At 41.9% G+C, this 13,748-nt stretch overlaps 1 protein-coding gene across 5 annotated transcripts in view; it reads right to left on the reverse strand.

Moving 5' to 3' along the window:
* The window catches only part of pde4d (phosphodiesterase 4D, cAMP-specific), a 119,628-nt gene that overhangs the window by 13,900 nt on the left and 91,980 nt on the right, over positions 1 to 13,748 (reverse strand). For 4 of the 5 annotated variants that reach the window (XM_049763932.1, XM_049763933.2, XM_049763934.2 and 1 more), the window contains 4 exons: positions 4,130 to 4,321; positions 3,044 to 3,080; positions 2,884 to 2,960; positions 2,287 to 2,336 (listed from right to left, as the gene is read on the reverse strand). In XM_049763932.1, the coding sequence (XP_049619889.1) occupies positions 2,287 to 2,336; positions 2,884 to 2,960; positions 3,044 to 3,080; positions 4,130 to 4,321 (356 nt within the window). Of the gene's footprint in view, positions 1 to 2,286; positions 2,337 to 2,883; positions 2,961 to 3,043; positions 3,081 to 4,129; positions 4,322 to 10,106; positions 11,667 to 13,748 lie in introns of those variants that run through there. The other variant, XM_049763928.2, reaches the window with a different exon arrangement.

Genomic DNA, 13,748 nt, shown 5'->3' on the forward strand with positions numbered 1-13,748 from the left:
TCGGGAGGAGGGAGGATGGAGGAGACACATCGGATCCGACCGGGGGGCTCACAAACGCCTCGGATCCCCGCCAAAGCATCCTGACATGACTACCAAACACACACGCACGCTCACGCACCGCAGCGCACGTAACACTAGCACATGATGCTTCAGCCGCCGCGTGTGCAAATAAAAACATCCATGGTATCCGTGAGGGTAGATTCCTGTATGCTAGCCAGACAGATGCTGTGTGTGTAAAGAAATGGAGGTGGTGCTCAGGGATGGGGGATAGGAAGGGGGGGAGGGGGGGGTATCTGCTGTTGCTTCGGCGTCCCTGGTAGCCAAAACGTGCTGTACCTAAAGCCTGAGAGGACTGCACTGTAGATGAGAAAGGGAGGGCGACAACACATGGACTGGATTATAAGAGGAGCAGGAGAGCGCCATGGCAGCTCCTGCTATATCGTGTGAGCGTGCACGTCAAATATATGATCAGCATACAAATGCACCGAGCAAGGAGGTAAACAATTAACATGGCGTACAAGACGATAGACGCCAAAGCTAATGCTATGTGATGAGGGGAGGATAAAATGGGTCCCCTGCGTATTTGCGGTTTACTATTCACAAATTTACGTACTGGTGTGTTTTGTGAGGAATCTATCCGCAGCTACTCACTAAAAAAACTCAGCTATGGCCATTTTCTGTAATTTTTCCGAAACACCACAAGATGCCGCCAAAGCTACATCTAAATGAAAAGTAGCACGATGGACATCAAGGAATATGTTACATTTGCTTGTAACACTTACTAACAGGCATTTGCAAGAATATTTTTGGTTGAACTCCAAAGTGTATATGACATTTGGGGCATTTATTTTCTGCACACCGAATCAAATCAAAATGCCGTCATCTTCCTTTAGGGCTTTAATGACATACATATAACGTTGCCATCGAGTGACAATAGCATCAGTGCGGTCCCACAACGCGTTCGTCATGAAGAAGCTCCTATGTCACTGGCTGTTGTCAACAAGATCCTCCTACTCCTCTTTCTGTCACAATAATCCTCCTTCCTCTCTCTCACTCATCTTGTCTGTCTGTCGTCTTTCTTCCCCGTTTGCCCTCCCCGACTGGGGTGTCAGCGACTGGGGTGCTACCCTTTCTGACAGCGACTGCACTGACGTCAATGACATTCTTCTCATGCTTAGTGCGACATCAGACACCGGGTGCTCCGAGAGGCCACTCTGCTGCTGCACAGACGCACGGCTGCAGACAAACCACGAAGCGGAGCGCTCGGGCAGGCGAAACTGGACCGGGAGGGAGACAAAGAGGCACCCTGAACATCAACGGCCACATTTGATTCTTAAAACAGTGTGATGGGAAGGTCATTTGTACTTGTAATATGATTTAATGTAGTTCTGAGCGAAGGGTGTATCAAATTCTTGACTCAATTAAAAACTGTGGCAATTGATTGATTGAACGCATCTCCAAACCAGTTGGGCGCACTAAGTGGCTGTTGATGCAACTATTCAGCTATTTATTTCTATTATATACTATAAACATACACGCCCGCCTGCACACACGCACACACGCGCACTAAATTTGAGAGAAAGGCCTTGTCTGATTTACTTCAACCATGAGCTAATCTTCCATCGATGAAGTCCCTGCTTTGCCGTTGCAGGTCGTCAATATTCTCAAATAACCACTACCGTGACTCACAGCTGTCACCAGTTTATGGCAGGGCCCATAATGGCCACTAACCAGTATGATTGTCCTCTAAATATAGCGCAGCATCGACAGACGTCCCATATAAAGGAGCGGGCGATTTATCGGCAAGTAGATAATCTTGATTTTTTTTCAATGCAGTGAAACCTCCTATTCCCATGCATAAATGCATGTGAAAGTGAAATAGGAATTTTATTATGAATAATCTATATCAGGGACATATCAGTAAAATCTTACTCAATTTTATTAAAAAAAAGTTAATTATTATTATTAGGATGATGATGATTTTTTCATTTTTAAGTAAGAAACATGTCATGGGCACTAAATTTAGTGTCTGGCACAACTGTAAAAAAAGGACAGTGGGTCATAAATTGGCCCCGGACCATAGTTTGGACATCCCTGGTCTATATTGTGAGATATATCAAAGTGAAATACCTGTCTAGGACAAGTGTGTTCTTACCACCAAAAACAGACAGCTCATTTCAACAACATCATCGCCAGTAACAACAACGTTCATCATAAAGTGGGTCAGAAAGTTTCATATGATATTTTGAACACACAGTGGCTGTAATACTGACATCATAGACTAACCTGTAAAGGTGGTCTTGGTGATGGGTGGTGGGTTGCACATGGGTGATCTCCTGTTGTGAGGGAAAAAAACATACATGTCATATATTTGCAAATATTAGCCAAGTGTGTTAAAACTGCAGCTGGGAAGGAGGCTTTCAATTAGACATCACTGAAGTTAGATTAAACACTGTTTGCAACATAAAGTTGCCCAGAATACTTAACAGGGAACACCTCTGTTTATCTGATCTGTTTAAATGCTTGGTAGGTGCCTCTGTTTTGGTTAGCAACATAGTTTCAAAGAGCTCACCAATTAAAATAGTATTTGCTATTCTGATTAGCAACAGTGTTAAATTGAGGCCAGAGGTTGTTATTTGTGCACAATGGGGTTTATAAACTCAGACACTTCCTATATATATATTTTTCCCGTGGATGGCAAAACAGAGGCATATATTTGACATAGGCATTTAATTATTACACTTGGATCATGCATGCAGCAACTAAAAGTAATAAAAAGGCTGTAAAGCTGTTCGTGTAGTACCACTGACGAACAGAGGAGGGGGTACAAAACCACATTTTGAGGTAGAGCTGACATTTTCCCACAAAGGGGCGCAAACGTACTTATTCGACGCTCTGTCTTGCTGCAGGTTGGTTAATGCTCCAAAGTTATTCCGTACAGTTCTTAGGCTGGCAAGGACCTGTAAGGCAGAAGGTGTGTTTTTGTGTTTTTAGTATGGCTCGCAATTGTGAAGCCTGAACAAATGGGGTTGAAAATGATTACCTGTGCAAATGGCGTTACAATCATGTCGTCACCATGGCTGGAAAAGACAAGAAAGAGAATTTGAAGTAACAGTATGTAAAGGTTTTACTGTCTACTATGCTTGTGGACAAGCACAAAAAGATGGGGTGTCGTCATATGAGAAGTTTCAGTGTCTGTCATGCACTCCATCATGTCGATTTCACATCATCAGCTGTTAAGGCACTCGTCTCTTGTAAGCCGGTTTTCGGTATGCAGCTGGCACAACGTTGTTGTGACGCAGAGAAAGCTTCCACGCACGAGGATTTCCTATTCATGGATTCTGGGAAAAGCCAACATGATGGAAGGTGAGGGAGAGGCCCTTACGCATTTTGCTCCCTCTTGAAAGGAATCCGAACTACAGAGACGGTGAGTCACGCACACGAGTGGTGGTGACCTCAAAGCTCACCGTCAACATTTGATCAGGTGATCGATGAAACGTAACACACATGACATGACATGCTGGCCGCGTAATGTCTGAAACTTAACGCAGGTGATTACTTTTTTGTCCATTCATTGCTATTTTTCTCATCTTCCCTTTCAGGCTCGATCAAAAAGCTACATTTTCGCCCAATAATTCCATTTCCCGTTTGACTGCTTCGTGTAAGCGGATAGCAGCGGGGGAGCATGCTATCTTTATATGAAGGAGGCAGTGTCAATCAAAGTGAGCATTATTATTTTGGTGAATGCTAAATTTTCAATACAAGCAAGATTTTTTTGGGGCAAGTGTTGAGTGGATAAAAAGCGGTGTGTCAACGGCAGGGGTTTAATCAGTGATTTAAGATTCTTCACCGCGCAGACGGCGTGCGATATGCGATAAGAATAGATGTGACACCACTCGGCGAGCTGTTGGTGATGCACACTTCCCTCCAGAGCCAAAGGTGGCCGATGTGGCAGCTTTATGACCTGTGCTGATAAACATCCAGCTGTGGCACTCAGACACACACTCAGACAGGCAAAAAAAAAAAAAAAGTCTAAAAATAGAATAAAAAGCTTTCAGCACAACAGGAGAACATGGAGGTAGATTTTTTTTTTAAAAATGAAAAAAAATTAATGGTCCAAAGCACTCACATGTCGCTGGCGATGGAGGAGTTTCGGGACATCGACTTGGGCGAGAGGTCGTAGTCGCTGTCTGAGCGGTACAAGAACGACTCCCTCCGCTGGCTGTGGACAAAGTTGGCCTGCAGGATGAGGCCCGACCCTGGACTGGCCATCGGGTCCAGCGGGCTGCGACCTGATGATGTTCCATTGTCCACGTCGAAACTACAAAAACAAACAAATGTCAACAGGGCCATGATATGTGAAAATTGGGGATGTTTTGCACCCAACATATTATTACAACTTGACTTCCCCTTTAACGTATATATAAACTAAATCCAGTAAGTGTACTCTAACCTATTTGAACTATATTTAAAAAAAACTATATAATAATAATAATTTATTTTCTCAAATTAAGGACCATTTTTATCCTTTTCCATGACCTTCCTCAACAATCTATTTGAAAAATCTAACGTTGCCCCTGAGCACAACCCCTGCACTGGGGGATGCCACTGACTCACGGCTCAAACAGCTAATCATTGCCACCTCGGCAACACCAACCCGAACGCCTTAGTCTCCAGAGAGAATTTATCGGCCGGCCAATGACTAGTACCTGTGTCATAGGCAGAGGAGATCTGTTGCTGACCCATCCCATAATCCCAAATGGTTGTGAGGGAGGCTGGGGGGGTAGGGGGGCATCCCATGACGCCGAGCTATGACGTGCCCCCCCGCACATAATCATCATCCTCACTGTGGATAAGGGCACATCCTTAATCCTGTGTGACTAACTTTGTAGTGTGTGTGCAACAGGATGACGTCAGCAACGTGTTGAGGCATGCCGTACACACGTGGATAACTGGAAGAGTGGAAAGGGAAATACATTTTGAGAGCGCGTGAATTGTTTTCTCATCAGCGCTGATTCATACCTTCACAGAAAAAAGTGGGAATAAACGAACAAGGACGATATTTCACGTAATTGGGATTATATTATTCAGTTCAGGAGAAATAAATTCTCTGACATAAGAAAAGGAAAATTTGACTCAGCAAGATAAACGATTTATTTACATGTTGCCAAATGAAGACACACAACCGATATATCTTCTAATCAGGCCTCTTGCAAATATGAAGAAATATCTGATAGATATCGGCTATCTGCCAATCCAAGTGCTGTGTAAGCAAATTTGAGATACAGCGCCAATGTCTGCTTCTGGGACAATTTCACTTTTGGTACGTGCAGTGAACATGTGTCCCAATACTTTAGGATGGTTGAACTTATCCGTTTATCTTTTATGCGTCATTTAACAAGAAGTAGGTGCGACCGATACTAAACACAACAAGAGCAATATGGAATAGCAACCACTGGAGTACAAACACTTCACACACGTTAGATCAACAGTAAAATACTTTTTACAATTGTGATAACTGATAAAGAAGCGATAAAATTGTTAGATGTGGATGAACATGTTATCTGTGTGTGTATACATGTGTCGCTATGTTACAGTGAGCCAGAGTGCGACGAATCCCCCCCCCCAAAAAAAAACAACTTCAACACTGGGTTCTCACCCTCTGTTGTCTGGGTAGCAGCAGCAGCTAAGTGTGTGTGTCAGTTTTGGCTGGCAAGGAAAAGGCAATCAAATTGTTCCCGCTTTCTCTCACACTCATATTCTCACACACACGCATGCATGCACACAGCCAGTATGACTCCAGTAACTCCTCGTTTGTGTTGACTGGACATCATCCGGTATCTCTGCACCACATTCCTCTCATCGCCACACTTCATATTTAGCATCAGGCATGAAAATGAAACCTCACGTTCACACGAGCACCCTTTACACTACTAAATAAAAAAAATGATTAAAAAAATAAAAACTGTATTCCCCATGGTCTGTACCAACAGCGCTGACACAGAATGGGGACAAAGTCAACTTGGCAATTTTTCGCCTACCCTTTTATTCTGCTTGAATAATCTTTTTCTATGTCATTGTTCTTTCTGTTGTCGTTTTTTTTATTTTGTTTTGCTTTTTTTTTTTGGGGGGGGGGAGTGAGTGCACTTCATTTTGGTTTAGTTTTGATGAGTTTCAGTATGAGTTGTTTTTATATAAATATATGGAGTATTTGTCCAGTGCAAATTAAAAAAGGTCACAAGGGTGTAATAAAGTAAATCACCCCCCCACCCGCATTTGGAATTTGCAACTCACTGTATGTGTCTAAGTGTGTGTGTGGTGGTGGTAAAGAACACACCCTCTCTGGGAATGTCTTATTGAGTTTTGACGTCACACCCAAGATTTTCTTTCCTTCTCCACTCTGACACGAAGCCCTTCCACAATTCCCAACAAGGAACGACTTAGCCGCCAAGGAAGAAAATATTTGAAGAGTCAGCAGATTCCAAATACGCCTCTAATCTGCCTTTGTGATAAAACAATATGTCCCGTTGACTTCCAAGAGGACAGGAACGGCTCCAAAGATGGAAACTCTAGCTTTAACTGCCCATACATAGCAAATACGCCAGATGGCCGGCAAAGAACAATGCTTCCCACGCGAGTTAAGTTGCATGCTCGAATGTCAGGAAACTTCACTGAAAGCGACTCCTCCTCACACTCCGCAAGCGATGTGAGATTATTAATTATCAACACTGTGTGTAACGGTGTGGGACGTATTAATATTTTTGATACAGAACATTCAGCATGGTACAAAGTTCTTACGCAGAACAAATGCGGTTCTGGTGGGCAAAGTATGGCTTGGGGGCCACATAAGACATGAACTGTACTTTAATCTGGCCCACAAAGGATTTTTATTATAAAGAGTCATGTCATTTCTAATATGTACCATTGTGTATTTCATTTATAGAATGAATTATGTCAGTGTTGAAATGAACAATTTTACATTCACATTCTTTTCTATCTGTAAAAATCAATGGCCCACGGACACAAGCGTCTGCTTCACCCACTTTAGCCACACATCTACTCTGTAAACAAATATGGACGATGCAGGTCAGCCTCTGCTTGGTGCATGTCACAGTTGGTCAATATGCTTTCAGCAGCATCCAAAATTGTTAACTCATTTAAAAACAAGAAGAAAAACCTAGTGCAAAGCAATCTCAAATTTCAAGTGGTACTTAAACAGAGGATGTAACCAAAGCAATATTCAATAATAATAAAAATAATGAAATAATAGTAATAATAATAATAATAATTATTAATATATTACTATATTTACATTTATGAATAAGGGGAAAAGTAACATTTTTTTTTCTGAATGAAATTACTCTACAGCGCTACATTGTGCCACAATATTTTGCAATTTATTTTATCTTGAGATTTTAAAATATATTGCTCGTAGTTTGCAGTATTAAATGTCATTAAACCTTGAAGGCGTATTTACTTAAACTCTTGTTTTATTTACAAACAATGTATGTCAGTGGTGTCAATGTCCTCAGAGAGAAAATTAGCATACAAAAGTAGCCAATTGTGTCATCCAGTTCTGTCTGGTTAATCTTGTTCTGCCAGACGGAGCGCAAAAAAGTCAACACTCGCTGCTCGTAGTCTCCACGCTGACTGTCAATACTCCATTCAGATGAGCCATTCAGTCGTGACACGCGTGCAAAATAAAGGTCACGCACTCAACCAGTTCCGCTAGCGTGCTACTAGGAATCTAAAGACTCGAATGTGACTAATATAAAACAGGTCCTGTGCACATGCGAGCTGCATCATCGCTCAGTCGACTGACGGCAGACGCAGTCCAGATGAAAGTCCTTCAAGTCAACGTCAGACAATTCCATTCCTCCACGCTTCATCTCAGCAGTAGGGCAGAGGTGCGAGAATGCTGGTTAAAGGGGAGATCAACCCAAAGACGTTCTTTACAATAATATGTGGTATGTTCCGCCACTGGTCTAAATACTGCATTTTGATTAATATTGCATTTGTGGAATATAAGTTCAGAAAACTAATGCGATAAATTCACAAGATTGCAACTCCACTACTTGCCTGCTTTTCATAATAACCACCACTAGACTGATTACATTACCAGTTAGTCTGGGCTACGTTCCAGAGCCACTTTCAATCTCCAATGTCTGAATGCCCCCCATAAGTCCCAGACTTGCTACCATGCCAAAGCCAAAAGCTAAGCAGGGCTGCTGCTCTGGGTTTTGTTAAATGCAGAAGAAAAGTTGACCAGCTTTTGACCTTAACACTCCCAGTTTTGAATTCACTTCAAAATAAACAGATATCATCTCTGTTGTGGTATTGAGACAGGAGGTGTGCCGCACATTACCCGAGGGTGTCAGCTCCACATGCAAACACAAACAAGCATTACAAAAGAACACCAGAGTAAAGTACAGTCTTATCCTAACAGACAAATCCAAACAATCTCCCACACCTTTCAGAGCTATTTTTTCATATTTCGTGTGATAAAGAGATAACAGAAATGTGCAAGAAAGAACTGATGAAAGGGTGTAGTTAAAAATAGAAAATCAGAGAAGAGGCGTTTTCCACTGTCCTGTATGATCGCAGCATGGATTTGGAGATTTATTTCAGCACTGTCTGACAGCCCGACAGTGGAGGAGCATCTTTACCGGGCTCCCTCCTCCCGGCGTGGAAGCGACAGGAGGACAATTTGTCAGAAGGAAATGCGAGCTGACAGCCAAGGACGAGTCGAGACAAGACGAGGGCAGGGCAGGTTGCGCCTCGGGCTGCATCTTTGTTTATCTGCTGTACCAAAGCGTAAGAGAGCGACTACTTCCTCGTAGGACAAACGGAGATGGTGGGGACCAGTGACCGTTTGAAACCTGAAGTCTTGCCTTAGGCCCTATAGGGGTGCCACCAGTTAAAAAAATAAAACCTGGATACAACAAAGGTCCGGCCATTTTCTACATCGCTTGTCCTCATGAGGGTCACAGGTGAGCTTGGGTCTATTTAATAGAGTAAGTACATAGATGGACTAAAAGCCAGTCAATTAGCAAGGGTACACAGTTTTCAATGAACGTAATGTAGATGTTTTTGGACTGTTTGAGGAAGTCCGCGTACCCAGAGGGCGAGCGATCCGAAGCCTGAAACTCAACTGATGTCATCTCACTGCGCTTCCTACTATGGATATTTTAATAATAAATATCCATGTTTAGACATCTTGCACTTTGTGACAATTCATCGTAAGAAATATGATGACACTTGATGTTGAGATCAGGGCATACAAATTCGAAGAATAAATTGCCCCAAATATGTTAGACTGGCAACAAATGAACATTTTACTGATGAATTGATTAATCAAGGTTTCTCTATGTTGCAGTTCGTCAATAAACTACTTCAACTCTGGCTTGAAGAGAAGTGCGAGACTATATAACCCAATGAATGACCTCGCTCAGGTAGGTAGTGACGCTAATGCCCCTTTTCACTGCACAGTTACAGCCTCACAAGTTTTATCTTCAAAATAGTACCTTGGGAAGCTGAAAACCATATGCCATTGAAACGCTAACAAAAAACAACAATACAATAGACGTCAGACAGCATGGTGACATCTGAGAAGACAAAAAAAAAAATCTATATATTCTTGACAGAGAAGACAGGTGGTGTGTAAGAGGTGTGACGGAAACCATCTACATGAAGGTGAAAAGACCATCTCTAAACAGAAGAGGTGACTTTTGGCACCACATATCTCCAACATACAATGCCATCCTTTCAAACTTTCCCAAGAAACTATTTCCTGGTTTTGATACTTGATACTCATTTGTATTTGGTGTCAGCTCATTTCAATTTCCATCGACATTCTAATCATTCTTAGCTGTAGGCAACTGTGAGAATTATATCCGAGAGGAGACTAAGGGCTGTAGCAGCAAAGTGGAGACTGTGGAGTGTAATATGGCGTAGGTCGGATGTAAACCAACAGGAGGTATAAGTAACACTCAAACAGGAAGGAAGGAATGGTGAACAATAGCGTGTGACACACACACGCACGCACACACACGCACACACACGCACACAAAGAGGACAGAATGAAGATTGTCAATTCTACTATTTACCATATTCCTTCAGTGTTCTTCAGCGAGCTGGTGGAGCGCGACCTTGGCTTTAGAATGATACTCATGTTCTCCCGTTCTCGTCCACATCCACTTGCTCTACTCAAGCACACACACATGAAGCCACCCCAACACAGCCACTCAAGGGCCACTTGGACCTCCAGTCCTGTACGCTCCCAAGTCGTCCGTATTCCAGATGATTCCCAACTTCCTTTCAAGGCTCGTTTGGAATCCAGAGAACTTCCTGGGTTCCGCTCCCCCACTCGGCACCCTCGACCCCTCACCCGAGTGGAAGCATTACATGACTCTTCGCGCTCTCTCTGCCTCACTCCACAGCTGCAGCCAGGCTTTTGAGTGCAAGTGGGAGGGGTTGTTTTGGTCATAGTAATTCCTTACAGGGCGGGACTTGCTTTCAGCTCTCGCTAACTCCCAGGCATCCTTACAATCTCACGCGTCGATCACCCATGCTGCCAGGGTAACCTAAAACCAACGGCAACGACGCCAGGAGAAGCGGCCACGGGCCCCATATGTTCTTTGACTGTAGCAAAGAAAATGTGAGGGAGTGGACTGGAAATGTGTTTGATGGGAGATAAGAAAGTGACAGTTAGATAAGTACCCATCGTTTAAAAAAAAAAAAAAAATCATTTCAATACTTAAGAAATTCTGAACCCCAGAAAATGATTGTAGTAGAATCGATGATTAGTGACAAAATATCCAAATGCGCCCCAGTCAGGTGCGGGTATCCTCAATTGGTGTTTCCCAACCTTTTATTGAGCCAAGGCCGCAAAGAAAGTGTCACTATCAAAATATTATGCCTTAATTTAATTGCCTATCAGTACTACAATGATGGCATAGAAAGAAGACCAAACTTTTTCAATTCTTTCTTTCTGTACCCGAATTTTCCTGTGACTATTCTCATTCATCCAGATCATTTTTTTCTCAGGGCATTGAATTGGTCGCAAAATTTTCAATAGCTCCGACGCTAGAAATTCATCAAAATAATAAAGATTGCAGGGGCTTTTTCATTGTTACTTGTGTTTTTACAACTGCATAGCGAAGAACTGTTTCCCTACCCCCATCATAAAACTGTGGCTGTTTTACACAGTCAAAGAAGAACACCCAAGACGCCCCGAGGTCAATTTAAAAGCAGCCTTTACATTTCTGACCAACCAGAGACGTAAGCAACGGCAGAGTGACATCAGTCGGCGTAAGGTTCCCTTTTGTTCGCGGCAAGCACAGCGTATGTAAAAGACATGCAGATGGAAATGCGTCCATCTGCAAACCCTTTCAAAGCATAACAAACGGCCTGCCTGACCCTTTTGACTGATAATACCGCGGTCATCCACTCCAATTGCAGGCATGGGCTTTTATGTTATGAAAGAAAGGTGGCGGTATCGGCGGCCTTGAGGTGAATGCAGGATGCTGCGTACGTACGTTCGTGCGTGTGCCGGTGAGCTCACAAGCACAAACATGTACGCATTACTTGTGAGCGTCATCGTAAACACACCATAAAAGCGAACTCAAAACGACACTTGAGACTGTTGTTGCAAAACAGCAAACAAAAAGGCTCTTTGGAGCCAAGATTCCGCATCATAGTATAAATCACATTTCAACTCAATGCAACACTTCTTAGGGGCATTTTCAACTTTTACATAAGACAAATATCACAACCGAGCGCTGTTTGATATGGACAAAGATTTTCCAGTATAGTGTTTTAGAAATACAATAGACTAATAATGATAATACACCAATCTTAACAATAAGAATAACTTCAAAAATAAAATTAAATATTAGCTCAGTGCAAAGATTTTTTTTTTTTAACTCAAATATTTTTTGTCAAGTTGTTGCATGAAATAGATGGACCCAGATACTCCAGATAAGTGGCGTATCTGGAACCAAAATAATTTTGTGACAAAATAAAATCATCTGAAACCAGATGATTTTATTTTGTCACAAAATAAAATTGGAGTAAATTCAACACACCATTGTTCTTTCAGTGGAGCCCTCAGAAGACTCAAACGGTCCATCATAAGTGAAACCAAAAATCTTGCCCGCCCCTGATGTACAAGACAGCCACCTAGTGCTGATTGTTCTGCAAGTGCAGCATTAAGCCTGCCCTCAAAGAGCTGCAGCACAGATTAAACCGACAAACACAAAATGATTGATTTTGTTTGGGGGGGGGGGGGGGGGGGGGGGGGGGAGGAGTCTCACTTGTGGTACACATAGAGAAAGCACTCTAAGTAAACGCTGAAATATATATAAATAGCAATAGCACTAAAGGAAGCAAAGCACAGATGGCTCAGGCGCGCTATTGACAAGGCTCCACCATATCTATATGTCTACACAGCCATTATCTTAAGTTCATATACAAATACTCCGACATCACACACACACACACTGGCCACATACAAGTGAATATCCAGATTTCACATTTATACTTTTTTTTTTTTTTCCTGTGTTGCTGTTCGAGGTCACTGAGTGTATGCTGCTCACAAAAAAATATGGCAGCATGATAATGGATCTAATAAGGTCCTGAAATTTGCTGTGCGGGGCCTTAATGGACACAGAGTGCACGGATTATGAGCGGTGCGCCTGAACACCTTGATTGACTGTTCATTCGTCGTTAACCTTGTTGTCGGAAAAAGCAAAAATGAGGAATATGGGAATATGACACAAAGGCACACATGCAAACAGACACTGCAACAGGGCAGCGACCCAGGCGCTTGCCCGGGGTATCGAGCTGAAGGGGGCCAAGCGAAAATGCTGACACTGGCCACTATTTCAAACACTGGCAATAAAAAGGTACATTGGGTACATTAAAAAGCTACATTCTGGAAAACATGCCTTTGAATCATTACACTAGTCAAATTTTAACCAGAGATGGCTCTCTGTGTCTCGACTTAGTTTTGAGGATAAATCAAAAATGCCTTTTTGTTTTCTGGTTTGACCAAGGAAAGCTTGCGCAATTCAGATTTTACATGTTTAATAATATTATTTAATTATTATTATCATTATTACTATCAAAACCTGATTGGCTACAGAAAAATGGTTATTTGTTTGTCGTTTTACAGTATCTTTAAGGTTGAGGTCAATTATTAGAAGTCATGAAGGTTGATAGATGATTGGAGTCGATATGTATTTGCAATTAAAATAAATAAAATAATAAATGAAAATAAAATATTTGTAATGCAGTACCTTTACATAGGTTTATGAAAGAGCTGTTCAGATTTTCAACATGTTGAAGTTTTTTTTTTCTTTTTATCTTGGACAATGGAATTTGTTTTAAAATTCCTACAAAAAGTTTGGGTACCTCCGAGACAAAGCAGCATGTCTTAAATAGTTCAATGAAAACTTTAAACAAATAAATAAAGTTTTCTACAATACATACACTTTTTCTAAAATTTCACTATATCTGGAGTATTAGTTTTACTTCACTTCGCAGCATCACTTAAAAAGTTAAATGCAAATTGAAATAAATAAATAATTTGCCAGGGTTTGCACGATTTTCCCATATGTTATCCGCCAGTAGATTTTGAAAAATATCATATGCATGAAAATGCCAAACAAACATGCACATTCTTTATCGACTATATCATACGAATCTCTGGGGGGGGAGAGTCCTCTGTGATCCTTGTTTGGGGCCCC

This window comes from Syngnathus scovelli, chromosome 3 (genome assembly GCF_024217435.2).
Source record: "Syngnathus scovelli strain Florida chromosome 3, RoL_Ssco_1.2, whole genome shotgun sequence".
Classification (NCBI taxonomy): Eukaryota; Metazoa; Chordata; class Actinopteri; order Syngnathiformes; family Syngnathidae; genus Syngnathus; species Syngnathus scovelli.